At 44.3% G+C, this 17,573-nt stretch overlaps 1 protein-coding gene across 1 annotated transcript in view; it reads left to right on the top strand.

Annotated features, from left to right (window-relative positions):
* Positions 1–17,573, top strand: part of LOC139538699 (cyclic AMP receptor-like protein A) — a 109,501-nt gene that overhangs the window by 88,979 nt on the left and 2,949 nt on the right. Inside the window, exon 12 of the mRNA XM_071341067.1 lies at positions 16,332–16,479. Coding sequence (XP_071197168.1) covers positions 16,332–16,479 — 148 coding nt within the window. The remainder of the gene's footprint in view (positions 1–16,331; positions 16,480–17,573) is intronic.

The raw sequence follows: 17,573 nt of genomic DNA, 5'->3' as shown, positions 1-17,573 counted from the left end.
TAGTCAATAAAAGGTTGCCAAATTCTGTAAAATGTATTTAACTCATTCCTCAAGCGGTAAGTAATTTTCTCCAGTGGGATACAACTATTAACTTCTGATAGCCACATTGCAACTGGCAGGGGGGTCTCCAATTTCCATTTCAAGGCGATACATTTCTTGGCAATCGCTAGCAATATTTCTGTTAGCTTTATAGTATGGCTTTGCCTAAGATTGGTGTTAGTAAAGTTGCCCAGTAGACAGACCTCCGGGTCTAAAGGGAATGCAACCCCATGAATTGAGGATATGGTATCGCATACCCCCTGCCAGAAACCGTGTAGTTTTGAACACTGCCAAGTGGAATGGAGGAATGTTCCTTCATCTGAGCCACATCTAAAACATAGGGAGGAGATATCAGGGTTGAACTTGTGCAGTCTAGATGGGGTGATATAGAGCTGATGGAGGAAATTAAACTGGATCAGTCTGTATCTGGAGTTCAGTGTGGATGTAACACCATCCCTGCATAGGTCACTCCATAGACCCTCATCAAGATCAATACCCAGATCTTTTTCCCATCTAAGTCGGGGTTTATCTAGCCCAGGCAGTGTTAGTCCTGACATAAGAGCATCGTAAACACGGGAAATGGTCTTGAACAGTGGTTGGTCTGCGTGGCAGAGTTGTTCAATAGGTGACATCTTAGGTAGGTTCCATTGTCCCTTGAGAGACACCCTAATAAAGTTTCGTAGTTGTAGGTAGCTAAAGAAGTCTCTGTTAGGCAAGTGGTATTTCTGTTTCAGCTGATCAAAAGACATAAGAACTCCCTCCTCGTAACAATGTTCCAGAAGAGTGATCCCCTTATCAGACCAATGGTCTAAAGTTACTATTCTGGAAAAACATAGGAATCAATCTATTGTTCCATAAAGGGGTTTTTAATTGACATCATTTGAGTCAATTGGAGGTGTACCTGTGGATGTATTTCAAGGCGTACCTTCAAGCTCAGTGCCTCTTTGCTTGACATCATGGGAAATTCAAAGGAAATCAGCCAAGACCACAGAAAAATAATTGTAGACCTCCACAAGTCTGGTTCATCCTTGGGAGCAATTTCCAAATGCCTGAAGGGACCACGTTCATCTGTACAAACAATAGTACACAAGTATAAACACCATGGGATCACGCAGCCATCATACTGCTCAGGAAGGAGACGCTTTCTGTCTCCTAGAGATGAACGTACTTTGGTGCGAAAAGTTCAAATCAATCCTAGAACAACAGCAAAGGACCTTGTGAAGATTCTGGAGGAAACGGGTACAAAAGTATCTATATCCACAGTAAAACAAGTCCTATATCGACATAACCTGAAAGGCCACTCAGCAAGGAAGAAGCCACTGCTCCAAAACCGCCATACAAAAAGCCAGACTACGGTTTGCAACTGCACATGGGGACAAAGATCGTACTTTTTGGAGAAATGTTCTCTGGTCTGATGAAACAAAAATATAACTGTTATAACTGTTTGGCCATAATAACCATTGTTATGTTTGGAGGAAAAAGGGGGAGGTTTGCAAGCCGAAGAACACCGTCCCAACCTTGAAGCACGGGGGTGGCAGTATCATGTTGTGGGGGTGCTTTGCTGCAGGAAGGACTAGTACACTTCACAAAATAGATGGCATCTATTTTATATGAATATATTGAAGCAACATCTCAAGACATCAGTCAGGAACTTAAAGTTTGGTCACAAATGGGTCTTCCAAATGGACAATGACCTCATGCATACTTCCAAAGTTGTGGCAAAATGGCTTAAGGACAAAGTCAAGGTATTGGAGTGGCCATCACAAAGCCCTGACCTCAGTCCTTTTGAAAATCTGTGGGCAGAGCTGAAAAAGTGTGTGCGAGCAAGGAGGCTTACAAACCTGACTCAGTTACACCAGCTCTGTCAGGAGGAATGGGCCAAAATTCACCCAACTTATTGTGGGAGGCTTGTGGAAGGCTACCCGAAACGTTTGACCCAAGTTAAACTATTTAATGGCAATGCTACCAAATACTAATTGAGTGGATGTAAACTTCTGACCACTGGGAATGTGATGAAAGAAATAAAAGCTGAAATAAATCATTCTCTCTACTATTATTCTGACATTTCACATTCTTAAAATAAAGTGGTGATCCTAACTGACCTAAGACAGGGCATTTTTACTAGGATTAAATGTCAGGAATTGTGAAAAACTGAGTTTAAATGTATTTGGCTATGGTGTATGTAAGCTTCCGACTTCAACTGTATATGCAGGCCTCAACCACTACCCTGAGAGCACTTGATTCAGTGTATCATGCAGCCTTTAGCTTCATTCCACATCAAAAACGTCTAACACGTCATTGTGATCTCTACAGTGCAGTTGGCTGGTAGTCATGATTGACCTTGCGTAGGCTTAAACACTGGTACACACTGATTTATAAGGCCATATTGGGTAAAATGCCATTTTCTTCTCGATTCTTTTTTTAATCAGGTCGGTAAATAAATATAAATTACGGTCCCATTCTAATTTGCTTCTAACAGTACCAGGAATGAGAACAGGTCATGGTAGAAATAGTTTCAGTTACTCAGCTCCGTGGTCGTGGAATTCTCTCCTGAACATTTTAAACTTTGATGATCTAGTTTCGTTGGTGGAGTTTAAACACTTGATCGATGTATATATCATAGAAGATTGTCTTTAGGACAGCTGTTTTTTAGTCAAGATTTTTGTGTTTTTAATGTAATATGTAATTGTTGTACTGTATGTGTGTTTATAGTTTTGTTTAATGTTGTGTTAGTGTATGTAAGTTGTTTTGTCTGAAACGTTGTTCCCCCTGCTGCTATTGGACCAGGTCTCTCTTGGAAAAGAGATGTTATCTCAATGAGAAAAACCTGTATAAATTAAGGTTAAATTAAAAAAATACATGTAAAAAAAAAACAGTCCCAAGTAATCAGCATACTGTCCCTTAATATTAACACCTGAATTTAGCTGTGAAAATACAGTAACTAGTGATAGATTTACCATATTTACACTGCAACTAGACGAAAACCTCCAGGGGACCATGACTGTTTAAATGGAATTAACAGACAGTGTCAAATGAGGGGCTCTATTTGCGTTGGCATAGCCGTCAAACACTTAAAATATTCTAAATGACATTTGTCACCTGTGTTTTCACGTGCTCAAATGTTGTCACATGTATTTCACATTAAATCACATGCCCTCCCCCTCTCTCATGCTGATGCTGAAGGGAATGGCTCTTTTCCTCTAATTGCGGATGCTCTGTTGCCATGGCGCATGTTGCTCGGTATTGCAAGGTTCAGTGTGTGTATGTGTGGCAGGCAGGTGATTGCAGGCTGCCAGCTCTCGTTTCCTGGATGCCGATCGCGTTTCTGGGTGGTGGCGGGGGAAAATGAGACGCCAGGAATAGCCCCCCACTACACACACATTTACACACACACACACACCATGTCACCATATCTTCTCTTTCTGTGTCTCATCTGACCACTGAGGTCACCCTTCTCTGATTTACAGATGACCTGAACGAGGCCCCCTCTGCTACACACACACACACACACACACACACACACACACACACACACACACAGAGACACACATAACTCCTTTTGCCCTTTTTACCCCTAAGTATGGTGTGTGTGTGTGTGTGTGTGTGTGTGTGTGTGTGTGTGTGTGTGTGTGTGTGTGTGTGTGTGTGTGTGTGTGTGTGTGTGTGTGTGTGTGTGTGTGTGTGTGTGTGTGTGTGTGTGTGTGTGTGTGTGTGTGTGTGTTTGCGCACGCCAAACCGTGTCTCGGGGGTTGACGAATAATTCATATTAATTGTGTGTGGACTCCTGATTAATTTCACCTTTAATGGGAATTGAAGCTAAACGTGAGCAGCAGCTGGTCCTCAGAGATACAGAGCTAACCTCTAATACAGAATTTACGGCTAATCTGGACAACAGAGAGCAAAACGGCTAATACAGAGAATCCGAGAGAACCTAATCTGAAAACATCTCGCCAAATGCTAACACTGAGCTAACAGAGTAAACACATTTTAACTCTGAAGTAGACCAATGAAACATATTAGCGGTCTGCTAACCCCCGTCAACACAGGGTTAAAGGGGAATGGAAACATTAGGATTTAGAACGCCAGCTAACTGTAATTGTAAATCGGCATATTGTCATTGTTGCATCACTGGCAGGAGAGAACGGTTTGGAACTCCCCAAAATGTCTGAATTTACAGATTAGCTCCAAGTCTGAAATGTGTTTATTACAGAGAATGAAATAATGTTAGTTAGTGAGGCAATAAACGTACTGAAGCCGTTCATGTTTGAGCTGATCGTTGCCTCCGATTGAAGAGTTCGTTCTCGTAGCAGTAACAACACAGATATGCCGCCTGAAACACCTCAGCTAGAGGGTCGGTGTCGCCAAACAAACGGGTGTGAGTGGGAATGCTGCCAGATAATGGCTAGAGTATGAGTGTGTGTGTTGTAGAGAGATCGTGGCAATACAGCACAAAATCCCAGCGGATGGTGGCTGTATTACATCCAGTCAGAGGTTCCTGTCAGTCTGGCTGGCGATATAGTTATTGGACATGTCACTAATCCTTACAAAGGACTTCCTGGCAGAAGAGGTTACTCGACCAGTCAGCAGCCGATATGCCAGTTAAATAATTGGTTAAATTTAGCTTGATTATAAATAGTTTAAGGTTAATATCAGTAGTGGGTAGGTGCTCAATATACTGTATATAATTAGTATCCTATAACGATGTTTATCACCAGCGCTGTTTGGCGCGTTGGTAACACATTTACCTTTAGATTAGACGACCGGAGTTGGAATCGCAGACAGCGTCATGATTCATGAAATCTCATTCTAACCAATAATGGAGCGTGCTCATTATAAATACATTGTGATTTTCTTATGATTTTGTTTGCAGAGCATACAGGCTGGCAGTTTATAGGCAGTTCACCCTATGGGCACAAGGTGAGGTGTATGGCGTCTCATCCCTGCGTGTGTCGTTTCTTCCATAAGGTGCGCATACCCAGAAGCGAAGGCATTTACATAGGGTTTGAGTTTGAATAAAACCAGTTAATTTAGTAAATCTACCCTGCTGCCATTTTTTTCAAGACATAGACCTAATGCCTGCGCCTTATGTAAAAATTGTATTAGCTAGCTTATCCACTATAACAACAGGTTCAAGCGTAACCTGGTAAAATTGATTTGAAGATGAAACTACTTTCAACAGGCGCTAATCCCGTGTCCCTGTCGCTAGAGTAGTGACTTCAACTTGCTTTGGCTGCCATCTATTGGGAAGGAATGGTAACTACACTGGGCAGCTAGTTGGCAGAGTCAAAGTAGACTTTTAATAATCTATGCCATTTAGCAGACGCCTTTATCCATTCAGTCGCTTTTGCTTGACTCCGAAGTCAGCGATGTTGATGAAGATCGGTCGGTAACCTCTACACCATAACCATCGAAATTACAACGCAGGCCTACAGTATGACTCCTTTCCATTGGGAAACTCCCGGTTGCCGCATCGAAGTGCCCTTCATCGCGAAGTCTTTCTCTGGGATGTGCGGTCTGAAGATCCTGCTAGCTTGAGCTGGCACGTCCTTCCTTTTCAGGACATTAAGCCACTTCTTCAAAAGTTGTGGGTCCTTGGGTAGCCAATGGTAGCTTACTGAGGGATTTTTTTGGAGCCAATTCATACAGCCTTGCGCTATACAGTTCATGTTTGAATTACTACTTGTTGGTGCTGTCTTCGTTGTCCACACCTAACATCACTCTCTTTGATTCACTTTCTGTGCGAAAACTCAATACCACAGACAATTTGATGATTCCTGCCAGTGACGCACTGGCGTCAGTCATTACTATGGCAATTTAAAATGGCGCTGACCATAGCTCAAATACACTGACGATCAAAATACTAAATATAGAGATCATTATATGTTAAATACACAAGTTTCGTATTAGTGGATTGAATACATCGCTTTGTTTAGATTTACTTCCTAAACTGTTTCCATTCCCCTTTAACCGTTAAGGAGCATGCAGCTGGCTAAACATGTGCCCAGAAAAAATTATGACTGAGAAGAGGCCTTGTGGAGCTCCTAGCCTGGCTCCAGGCCCTGTGCTACATGCTACATGCTATAGGGTACAGGGGGTAAAAAGACAGGGAGAGATGGAAAGAGACGAAGCGAAAATTAGGGAAGGACAGGTCTAGGGCTGACCCCATTTACTCGACTTGTCGATTGTTTGGTCGATAGGCTGTTGGTCGACCGGAATTTTTTTAGTCGAGCAGTGGCAAATATAGAAGACATTTTTATGACACACAGGCCATCTGTTTGATTCACGCCTGTCTTAATGGAGTAATCCATTGCGGAGGCCGCAGAGTTTTCACACCAGTATCACCAGTAGTACATTTACCGTTAATGACCATAATTCATGTTTGGTTACGGTAATTTCTGTTAATGTGTTCAATATACACTGCTCAAAAAAATAAAGGGAACACTTAAACAACACAATGTAACTCCAAGTCAATCACACTTCTGTGAAATCAAACTGTCCACTTAGGAAGCAACACTGATTGACAATAAATTTCACATGCTGTTGTGCAAATGGAATAGACAACAGGTGGAAATTATAGGCAATTAGCAAGACACCCCCAATAAAGGAGTGGTTCTGCAGGTGGTGACCACAGACCACTTCTCAGTTCCTATACTTCCTGGCTGATGTTTTGGTCACTTTTGAATGCTGGCGGTGCTTTCACTCTAGTGGTAGCATGAGACGGAGTCTACAACCCACACAAGTGGCTCAGGTAGTGCAGCTCATCCAGGATGGCACATCAATGCGAGCTGTGGCAAGAAGGTTTGCTGTGTCTGTCAGCGTAGTGTCCAGAGCATGGAGGCGCTACCAGGAGACAGGCCAGTACATCAGGAGATGTGGAGGAGGCCGTAGGAGGGCAACAACCCAGCAGCAGGACCGCTACCTCCGCCTTTGTGCAAGGAGGAGCAGGTGGAGCACTGCCAGAGCCCTGCAAAATGACCTCCAGCAGGCCACAAATGTGCATGTGTCTGCTCAAACGGTCAGAAACAGACTCCATGAGGGTGGTATGAGGGCCCGACGTCCACAGGTGGGGGTTGTGCTTACAGCCCAACACCGTGCAGGACGTTTGGCATTTGCCAGAGAACACCAAGATTGGCAAATTCGCCACTGGCGCCCTGTGCTCTTCACAGATGAAAGCAGGTTCACACTGAGCACATGTGACAGACGTGACATGTCTGGAGAGTCTGGAGACGCCGTGGAGAACGTTCTGCTGCCTGCAACATCCTCCAGCATGACCGGTTTGGCGGTGGGTCAGTCATGGTGTGGGGTGGCATTTCTTTGCGGGGCCGGCCCTCCATGTGCTCGCCAGAGGTAGCCTGACTGCCATTAGGTACCGAGATGAGATCCTCAGACCCCTTGTGAGACCATATGCTGGTGCGGTTGGCCCTGGGTTTTTCCTAATGCAAGACAATGCTAGACCTCATGTGGCTGGAGTGTGTCAGCAGTTCCTGCAAGAGGAAGGCATTGATGCTATGGACTGGCCCGCCCGTTCCCCAGACCTGAATCCAATTGAGCACATCTGGGACATCATGTCTCGCTCCATCCACCAACGCCACGTTGCACCACAGACTGTCCAGGATTTGGCGGATGCTTTAGTCCAGGTCTGGGAGGAGATCCCTCAGGAGACCATCCACCACCTCATCAGGAGCATGCCCAGGCGTTGTAGGGAGGTCATACAGGCACGTGGAGGCCACACACACTACTGAGTCTCATTTTGACTTGTTTTAAGGACATTACATCAAAGTTGGATCAGCATGTAGTGTGGTTTTCCACTTTAATTTTGAGTGTGACTCCAAATCCAGACCTCCATGGGTTGATAAATTTGATTTTCATTTATCATTTTTGTGTGATTTTGTTGTCAGCACATTCAACTATGTAAAGAAAAAAGTATTTCATAAGAATATTTCATTCATTCAGATCTAGGATGTGTTATTTTAGTGTTCCCTTTATTTTTTTGAGCAGTGTATTATTACAGTCTTACCGTTGTCATTGTAGGAGTGGACACGTTGTTTGCAGAGCGCTCAACCAGGGCAACACTTGTGAGGAAAAGGTTTTTGGTACATTTCATTCCATTTTTCATTCCAAGTTGTCAATTTATTCATTGTCTTTTGTTTAGAGCGCTCCTATCAATCTTGAGTAAGGACACACACCTGATTACGCAAACTAGGCCTAGACTACCTGGCCTGCGCGCAAATGTAGGCCTCTTTTTCGTGATGGCGCTGACAGAGATGGTCGCCTCGCTTCGCGTTCTTAGGAAACTATGCAGTATTTTGTTTTTTTATGTATTATTTCTTACATTGTTACCCCAGGAAATCTTAAGTCTTATTACATACAGCCGGGAAGAACTATTGGATATAAAAGCAACATCAAATTACCAACATTACGACCAGGAATACGAATTTCCCGAAGCGGATCCTCTGTTTGGACCACCACCCAGGACAATGGATCGGATCCCAGCCGGTGACCCAAAACATTGGCGCCGCAGAAGGGGCAGGCGGAGAGGTCTTCTGGTCAGGCTCCGTAGACGGGCACATCGCTCACCACTCCTGAGTTTACTACTCGCCAATGTCCAGTCTCTTGACAACAAGGTAGACAAAATTCGAGCAAGGTTTGCCTTCCAGAGAGACATCAGAGATTGTAGCATTCTCTGTTTCACGGAAATATGGCTTACTCGGGATATGTTATCAGAGTTGGTACAGCCACCGGTTTCTTCACGCATCGCGCCGACAGAAACAAACATCTCTCTGGTAAGAAGGGCGGGGGTGTATGCCTTATGATTAACGAGTCGTGGTGTGATCATAACAACATACTCAAGTCCTTTTGTTCACCTGACCTATAATTCCTTACAATCAAATGCCGACCGCATTATCTACCAAGAGAATTATCTTCGATTATAATCACAGCCGTGTATATCCCCCCCCCCCCCCCCCCCCCCCCCCCAAGCAGACACCTCGACGCCCCTGAAAGAACTTCATTGGACTCGATGTAAACTGGAAACCACATCCTGAGGCTGCATTTATTGTAGCTGGGGATTTTAACAAGGCTAATCTGAAAACAAGGCTCCCTAAATTTTATCAGCATATCGATTGCGCGACCCGGGCTGGCAAAATTCTGGATCATTGCTACTCTAACTTCCTCGATGCATACAAAGCCCTCCCTCGCCCTCCTTTCAGTAAATCTGACCACAACTCCATTTTGTTGCTCCCAGCCTATAGATAGAAACTAAAACAGGAAACACCCATGCTCAGGTCTATTCAACGCTGGTCCGACCAATCTCATTCCATGCTTCAAGATTGCTTCGATCACGTGGACTGGGATATGTTCTGGATAGCCTCAGACAACAACGTTGATGTATACGCTGATTCGGTGAGCGAGTTTATTAGCAAGTGCATCGGTGATGTTGTACCCACGGTGACTATTAAAACCTTCCCAAACCAGAAACAATGGATTGATGGCAGCATTCGCCAAAACTGAAAGCGCGAACCACTGCTTTTAATCATGGCAAGGAGACCAGAAACATGACCGAATACAAACAGTGTAGCTATTCCCTCCGCAAGGCAATCAAACAAGCTCTGCATCAGTATAGAGACAAAGTAGAGCCACAATTCAACAGCACAGACACGAGACATATGTGGCAGGGTCTACAGTCAATCACAGATTGCAAAAAGAAAACCAGCCCCGTTGCGGACACCGATATCTTGCTCCCAGACAAACTAAACAACTTCTTTGCTCGCTTTGAGGACAATACAGTGCCACTGACACGGCCCGCTACCAAAACCTGCGGGCTCTCCTTCACCGTAGCCAACGTGAGTAAAACATTTAAACGTGTTAACCCTCGCAAGGCTGCCGGCCCAGACGGCATCCCTAGCCGCGACCAGCTGGCTGGTGTGTTTATGGACATATTCAATCAATCCCTATCCCAGTCTGCTGTTCCCACATGCTTCAAGAGGGCCACCATTGTTCCTGTTCCCAAGAAAGCTAAGGTAACTGAGCTAAACAACTATCGCCCCGTAGCACTCACTTCTGTCATCATGAAGTGCTTTGAGAGACTAGTCAAGGATCATATCACCTCTACCCTACCTGACACCCTTGACCCACTCCAATTTGCTTACCGCCCCAATAGGTCCACAGACGACACAATCGCAATCACACTGCCCTAACCCATCTGTACAAGAGGAATACCTATGTAAGAATGCTGTTCATCGATTACAGCTCAGCATTTAACACCATAGTACCCTCCAAACACGTCATTAAGCTTGAGACCCTGGGTCTCGACCCCGCCATGTGCAACTGGGTCCTGGACTTTCTGACGGGCCGCCCCCAGGTGGTGAGCGTAGGAAACATCTCCACCCCGCTGATCCTCAACACTGGGGCCCCACAAGGGTGCGTTCTCAGCCCTCTCCTGTACTCCCTGTTCACCCATGACTGCGTGGCCATGCACGCCTCCAACTCAATCATCAAGTTTGCAGACGACACAACAGTAGTAGGCTTGATTACCAACAACGACAAGACGGCCTACAGGGAGGAGGTGAGGGCCCTCGGAGTGTACTGTCAGGAAAATAACCTCATACTCAAAGTCAACAAAACAAAGGAGATGATCATGGACTTCAGGAAACAGCAGAGGGAGCACCCCTCCATCCACATCGACGGGACAGTAGTGGAGAAGGTGGAAAGAGTAGTGGAGAAGGTGGAAAGTTAAGTTCCTCGGTGTACACATCACGGACAAACTGAAATGATCCACCCACACAGACAGCGTGGTGAAGATGGCGCAACAGTGCCTCTTAAACCTCAGGAGGCTGAAGAAATTTGGCTTGTCACCAAAAACACTCACAAACTTTTACAGATGCACAATCGAGAGCATCCTGTCGGGCTGTATCACCGCCTGGTACGGCAATTGCTCTGCCCACAACCATAAGGCTCTCCAGAGGTTAGTGAGGTCTGCACAACGCATCACCGGGGGCAAGCTACCTGCCCTCCAGGACACCTACAACACCCGATGTCGCAGCAAGGCCAAAAAGATAATCAAGGACAACAACCACCCGAGCCACTGCCTGTTCACACCGCTATCATCCAGAAGGCGAGGTCAGTACAGGTGCATCAATGCTGGGACCGAGAGACTGAAAAACAGCTTCTATCTCAAGGCCATCAGACTGTTAAACAGCCATCACTAACATTGAGTGGCTGCTGCCAACATACTGACTCAAATCTCTAGCCACTTTAATAATTAAGAAATGGATGTAATAAATGTATCACTAGTCACTTTAAGCAATGCCACTTTATATAATGTTTACATACCCTACATTACTCATTTCATATGTATATACTGTACTCTATACCATCTACTGCATCTTGCCTATGCCGTTCGGCCATCGCTCATTTATATATCTATATGTACATGTTCTTATACATTCCTTTACACTTGTGTCTATAAGGTAGTTGTTGTGAAATTGTTACATTTCTTGTTAGCTATTACTGCACGGTCGGAACTAGAAGCACAAGCATTTCGCTACACTCGCATTAGCATCTGCTAACCATGTGTATGTGACCAATCAAATTTTATTTTATTTTTTAAAATGTGCCCATTTGGGGATCTGATAGTATTTCTGATTGTCTTAACTCACCATCACTGTGGAGCTTCTCAAAGTATTTTTTTTGCCTCAAACAGCAAGTAAACTAAGTCTGTTTTACGTCCATTGAGAATGACATTAGTTCCTCAACGTAGCCTATTTGAAAAATCTTTCCAGCTCTCTCACTTTCGATAACCACTCAGCATGAAAGAGGAAAAAATGTCATGCTCTGATCCGGTGTCATAAAAAAGGCCGACCTGATTACTTCTTATCCCTTGCACGAAATAGCTTACAGCTGTGTCTGTCTGTCCAGAGTTCACTGGCATGGGAAACTGAGGGCCCAGAATATTTTATATAATGTTGCAAGTTTGCTAGCTTGAGCTTCAGGCTGGACACATTAATAGTTGATACAATGTTTCAAGTTCCTTACAGACAGGCCATGCTTAGCCAATGGGATTTATAGGATATTTATTTTTATCCAGATATTTTCCACAACTGCGGCCTACAATGCTTTTATTTGTTGGCTTTATGTAGGCTATTTTTACATATTGGCAATAGAAGTTACTTTTAGATTTGTATCATTTTCATTTAGATAGAATTTTGACTTTATAAATTAAATGAAACTGTTCCACGAACATGTGCATATGAACATCATAACTGGCACACAGATCATTAGAAAGAAATCGTAGGATAACTTGGCACTCCAAATGGAAAAGGTTTCCACCCGCTGGTGTAGCCTATTACCAGCAACTTCAGGAGCATAATGGCAGAATCTGTGAGGAAGGAGGAGAGTCTGGTTGGGAACAGGTTTTATTCTTCTGGTTAGGCTATATTGATCTCTGGCTCCCTCTTTAGTCATTTGTGTGTCTTAATGTTTAATTCAGTGCTTAAAGCAGCAGGCGAAGTAGCCTACATAGAGTTGATTTTATTCAAACATAGGGTTTGTCTATATATGGAAAAAGAACAATCGATTGGTCGAAACAACAGACGACTCACGTTGATCAAGATTTTCTTTAGTCGGGGACAGCCCTAGGCAGGTCCTATACTGCAGGATTACATTAGATTAGAGAAGGGCTGATATAGGGAGATGGAGGTGGAGAGGATGAACTGTGAGGGAGAGATGGAGCATATTTGAAAACAGACAGAGAGAGATAGTGGGGCAAAAATAGAAAGAGTTATAAGAGAGGGAAAGAGGAAATAAGGGAAGCAGGATGAATGGAAAGACAGTGACAGAGAGAGGTGGAGATGGATGGGAAGAGTGTGGAGGGAGAGAGGGATAGATAAATATGAAAGGAGGGAAGCAGACCCTCTACACCCTCTCTTCTTACTGAGTGGGAGTAAAAGGAAATAGGATGGAAAGAGAGGGAGAGGAAGATGAAGAGATAGGGAGGAAAGCTGAAGAGCACTGGCATGGACAGAGAATGAGGATGGAAACTAACAAATTGAGATCGATACAGAAAGAAGGTAGAGCCGAGAGGAAGAGCATATGGATGAGTGTGTCAGGAAAAAAGAAGCCAAAAGAGCGAGAGGGAGGTAGAGAGTGGAGAGAGATGTGAAGAAAGTTAAGGATGCAGAGAGAAAGGCAGAGAGAGATGTGTGTAGGAAGGGATGGAAAGAGAGGAAGTTGAGCGCTGTTCTTGTAAAGTGCTGCGTGCTGTCAGGGCTGCGGCCAAGAATGTGTAAGCCTGCCATCTCCCACTGCCTAATGGGCTCTTAAACGCTGATATAAAGCACCCTCTCTCTGTTTCGTCTCTCGCTCTGTCTGTTGTCCCCTTGCTGTCTATCAATTCAAAGGGCTTTATTGGCATTGGAAACGTATGAAATAGATAATAAACAGAAGTGAACAGTAAACATTAAACTCACAACATTTTCAAAGGAAGAGAGACATTTCATATGTCATATTATGGCAGTGTATTATGTACAGTGTTGTGTACAGCGATGTGTTAATTAAAGGACAAAAGGGAAAATACATCAACATAAATATGGGTTGTATTTACAACGGTGTTTGTTCTTAACTGGTTGCCCTTTTCTTGTGGCAACAGGTCAAACATCTTGCTGATTTGATGACACACTGTGGTATTTCACCTAATTGATATGGACGTTTATCAAAATTGGATTTGTGAGTCTGTGTAATCTGAGGGAAATACATTGCATTCTAAAATGGATTTAATAAATGTTTTTCCTCATCAATTCACACACAAAACCCCATAATGACAAAGCGAAAACAGATTTTTTGAAATATTTGATCAGAAATACCTTATTTACATAATTATTCAGACCCTTTGCTATGAGACTCGAATTGAGCTCAGGTGCATCCTGTATCCATTGATCATCCTTGATGTTTCTACAACTTGATTGGAGTCCACCTGTGGTAAATTCAATTGATTGGATATGATTTGGAAAGGTACACACCTGTCTATATAAGGTCCCACAGTTGACAGTGTATGTCAGACTGGGAGGCTAGTCAGTATCGAAGGAAAGATGAACGGAGCAAAGTACAGAGGTCCTTGAGGGAAAAATCTATTCCCCCTCAGGAGACTGAAAAGATTTGGCATGGGTCCTCAGATCCTCAAAAGGTTCTACAGCTGCACCATCGAGAGCATCCTGACGGGTTGCATCACTGCCTGCTATGGCAACTGCTCGGCCTCCAACCGCAAGGCACTACAGAGGGTAGTGTGTATGGCCCAGTACATCACTGGGGCCAAGCTTCCTGCCATCCAGGACCTCTATACCAAGCGGTGTCAGAGGAAGGCCCTAAAAATTGTCAAAGACTCCAGCAACCCTAGTCCTAAACTATTCTCTCTGCTACCGCACGGCAAGCGGTACCGGAGCGCCAAGTCTAGGTCCAAGAGGCTTCTAAACAGCTTCTACCCCCAAACCATAAGACTACTGAACATCTAATTAAATGGCTTCCCAGACTATTTGCATTGACCCCCCCCCCCCCCACCCACCCACCCATTTTACGCTGCTGCTACTATCAGTTTATTATCTAATGCATAGACACTTTAATAACTCTACCTACATGTACATATTACCTCGACTAACCGGTGCCCCCGCACATTGACTCTGTACCGGTACCTCGCTATTGTTATTTTACTGCTGCTCTTTAATTATTTGTTACTTTTATAGATTTTTCGGGGGTATTTTTTCTTAAAACTGCATTGTTGGTTAAGGGCTTGTTAGTAGGCATTTCACTGTAAGGTCTACCTACACCTGTTGTATTCGGCGCATGTGACAAATACAATTTGATTTGATGAAAACCTGCTCCAGAGCGCTCAGGACCTCAAACTGGGTCGAAGGTTCAACTTCCAATAGGACAACAACCCTAAGCACACAGCCAATACAATGCAGGTGTGGATTTGTGGACATGTCTTTGAATGTCCTTGAGTGGCCCAGCCAGAGCCCGGAATTGAACACGATTGAACATCTCTGGAGAGACGTGAAAATAGCTGTGCAGTGACGCTCCCCATCCAACCTGACAGAGCTTGAGAGGCTCTGCAGAGAAGAATGGGAGAAAATCGCCAAATACAGGCTTGTAGCGTCATACCCAAGAAGACTCGATGGTGTAATCGCTGCCAAAGGTGCTTCAAGAAAGTACTGAATAAAGGTTCTTAATACTTATGTAAATGTGATATTTCAGTTAATATATATATTTTTTTTAATTTACCTGTTTTTGCTTTGTCATTATCGGGTATTGTGTGTAGATTGATGAGAGGGGAATGATCTCATCCATTTTAGAATAAGGCTGTAACGTAACAAAATGTGGAACAAGTCTAAGGGTCTGAATATTTTCCGAACGCACTGTATGTGTCTCTAATATGGTCATACATTTGGCAGGAGGTTAGGAAGTGCAGCTCAGTTTCCACCTCATTTTGTGGGCAGTGTGCACATAGCCTGTCTTCTCTTGAGAGCCAGGTCTGCCTACGGCTGCCTCTCTCAATAGCAAGGCTATGCTCACTGAGTCTGTACATAGTCAAAGCTTTCCTTCATTTTGGATCAGTCACAGTGGTCAGGTATTCTGCCACTGTGTACTCTCTGTTTAGGGCCACATACCATTCCAGTTTGCTCAATTATTTTTGTTACTTATTTCCAATGTGTCAAGTAATTATCTTTTGGTTTTCTCATGATTTGGTTGGGTCTTATTGTGCTATCTTTCTGTGTCGTATATCTCTCTCTCTTTTCCTCTCCCTTTCTCTGTCATCCCTCTGTCGCCCCTCTCTCTTTCTTTGTTGTCCTTCTCTCTAGCTCTTTCTCTCTGTCCCTCTCGCTCTTTCTCTGTCTCTGCGTCTGAACTCTCTCCCCTGTGTCTCTGAACTCTCTCCCCTGTGTCTCTGAACTCTCTCCCCTGTGTCTCTGATCTCTCTCCCCTGTGTCTCTGAACTCTCTCCCCTGTGTCTCTGAACTCTCTCCCATGTGTCTCCCCCTCTCAGAACTCTCTCCCCTGTGTCTCTCCCTCCAATCTCCTTTACTGTGAAGTATTGAGCTGTGGACGTTTTTGTTGTTGGTGTTCTGTGTTTGGGTGTGTGCGTGCGCGCGCATGTGTGTACCTGTTTGTTTGTTTGTTTGTTTTGTTTGTTTCCATACATCTTCTCTCACTCTCCTCCATGTGCATCGTCTCTATAATGTAAATTAACGTTTTTTTTCCTTTCTCTCTCTCCCTCCCTCCCTCCCTCATTCTCCCCTCTCCAGGCTCCATAATGCGTTCTACCCCCAGGATCCAGTGTTCTCTCTTACTTTGCTCCATGTCCTTTCAGCCCCTCTCCATGGCTTGGCCAATGCATTCGTCTTTGGCCTGGACAGAGACACCTGGAGCCAGCTCAGTCCTACAGGCATACAGGTACAACCCTCACCTGAACACTTCTGTTTTTCGCCCTCCCATCTTGTGGTCTAATCATAAGCTTTCCTGGCCCCCTAAACACCTCTACTCTCTTGTTCATCGAAATGGTCTAAGTAAATACTTCCTTCCAAATGTCTTTGAAAGTAATGAAATAGTATTTTAACCCAGGTCTGGTGCTGTGTGACTCCACACACTGCTGAGTGGTGGTATTTCAAATCAAATCAAAGTTTATTTGTCACGTGTGCCGAATACAACAGGTGTAGTAGACCTTACAGTGAAATGCTTACTTACAGGCCCTAACCAACAGTGCAATTCTTAAGTAAAAAATTGGTATTAGGTGAACAATAGGTAAGTAAAGAAATAAAAAACAGTAAGAAGACAGTGAAAAATAACAGTAGCGAGGCTACAATTTACTCAGCCCATTTCGCTGAACAAGAGAGGAGAGGTGTTTAGGGGGACAGGAAAGCTTATGATTAGACCACAAGATGGGAGTGAGATTACAGACACATATACACACCCTGCTGTTGTTCTTAATGGAGAGTGAGCACACTCAGAGAGAGAGAGGAGTCAGATGTGACCTTCAACCTAAATGTCAGCGAAGATGTGTGTATCCGCGGAGTGTGTGTTTGTGAGAGAGCGAGACACAGAGAGAGGGGAACAGAGATATAGACCTGATTGTGTCTATGTTTGAGCAACGGGGAGTGAGTGTGTGTGTTTGTGAGAGAGAGAAACAGAGAAATAGACATATGAGTGTGTCTGTGTTTGAGCAACTGGGAGTTATGTGTTTGTGTGTGCGTGCTCTTTCATGACTAACAGGCAGTTGGTATTCATCATGGCATACGACTCCCACACACATCAGGTGTGAGATTGGTGGGGGGTGGCGTATCCGTAACAGCGTCAAAACATTATTCCCCTCCGCAGCAAGTCCACACTTTCACGCTCTCCCACTCTCTCTCTCTCACCCTCCCACTATTTGTCCTGCCGCCTCTCTCCCTCTCTGTCTCTCTCTCCCTCTGTCTCTCCCTCTGTTGCTGTCTCTCTTCCTCTGTTTCTATTATGCTATCTCATCCTCTGTCGTTCATATCTCTCCCTCT

This window comes from Salvelinus alpinus, chromosome 14 (genome assembly GCF_045679555.1).
Source record: "Salvelinus alpinus chromosome 14, SLU_Salpinus.1, whole genome shotgun sequence".
Classification (NCBI taxonomy): Eukaryota; Metazoa; Chordata; class Actinopteri; order Salmoniformes; family Salmonidae; genus Salvelinus; species Salvelinus alpinus.
The sequence above is the reverse complement of the archived record's forward strand: the minus strand, read 5'-3'. Positions and strand labels throughout refer to the sequence as shown.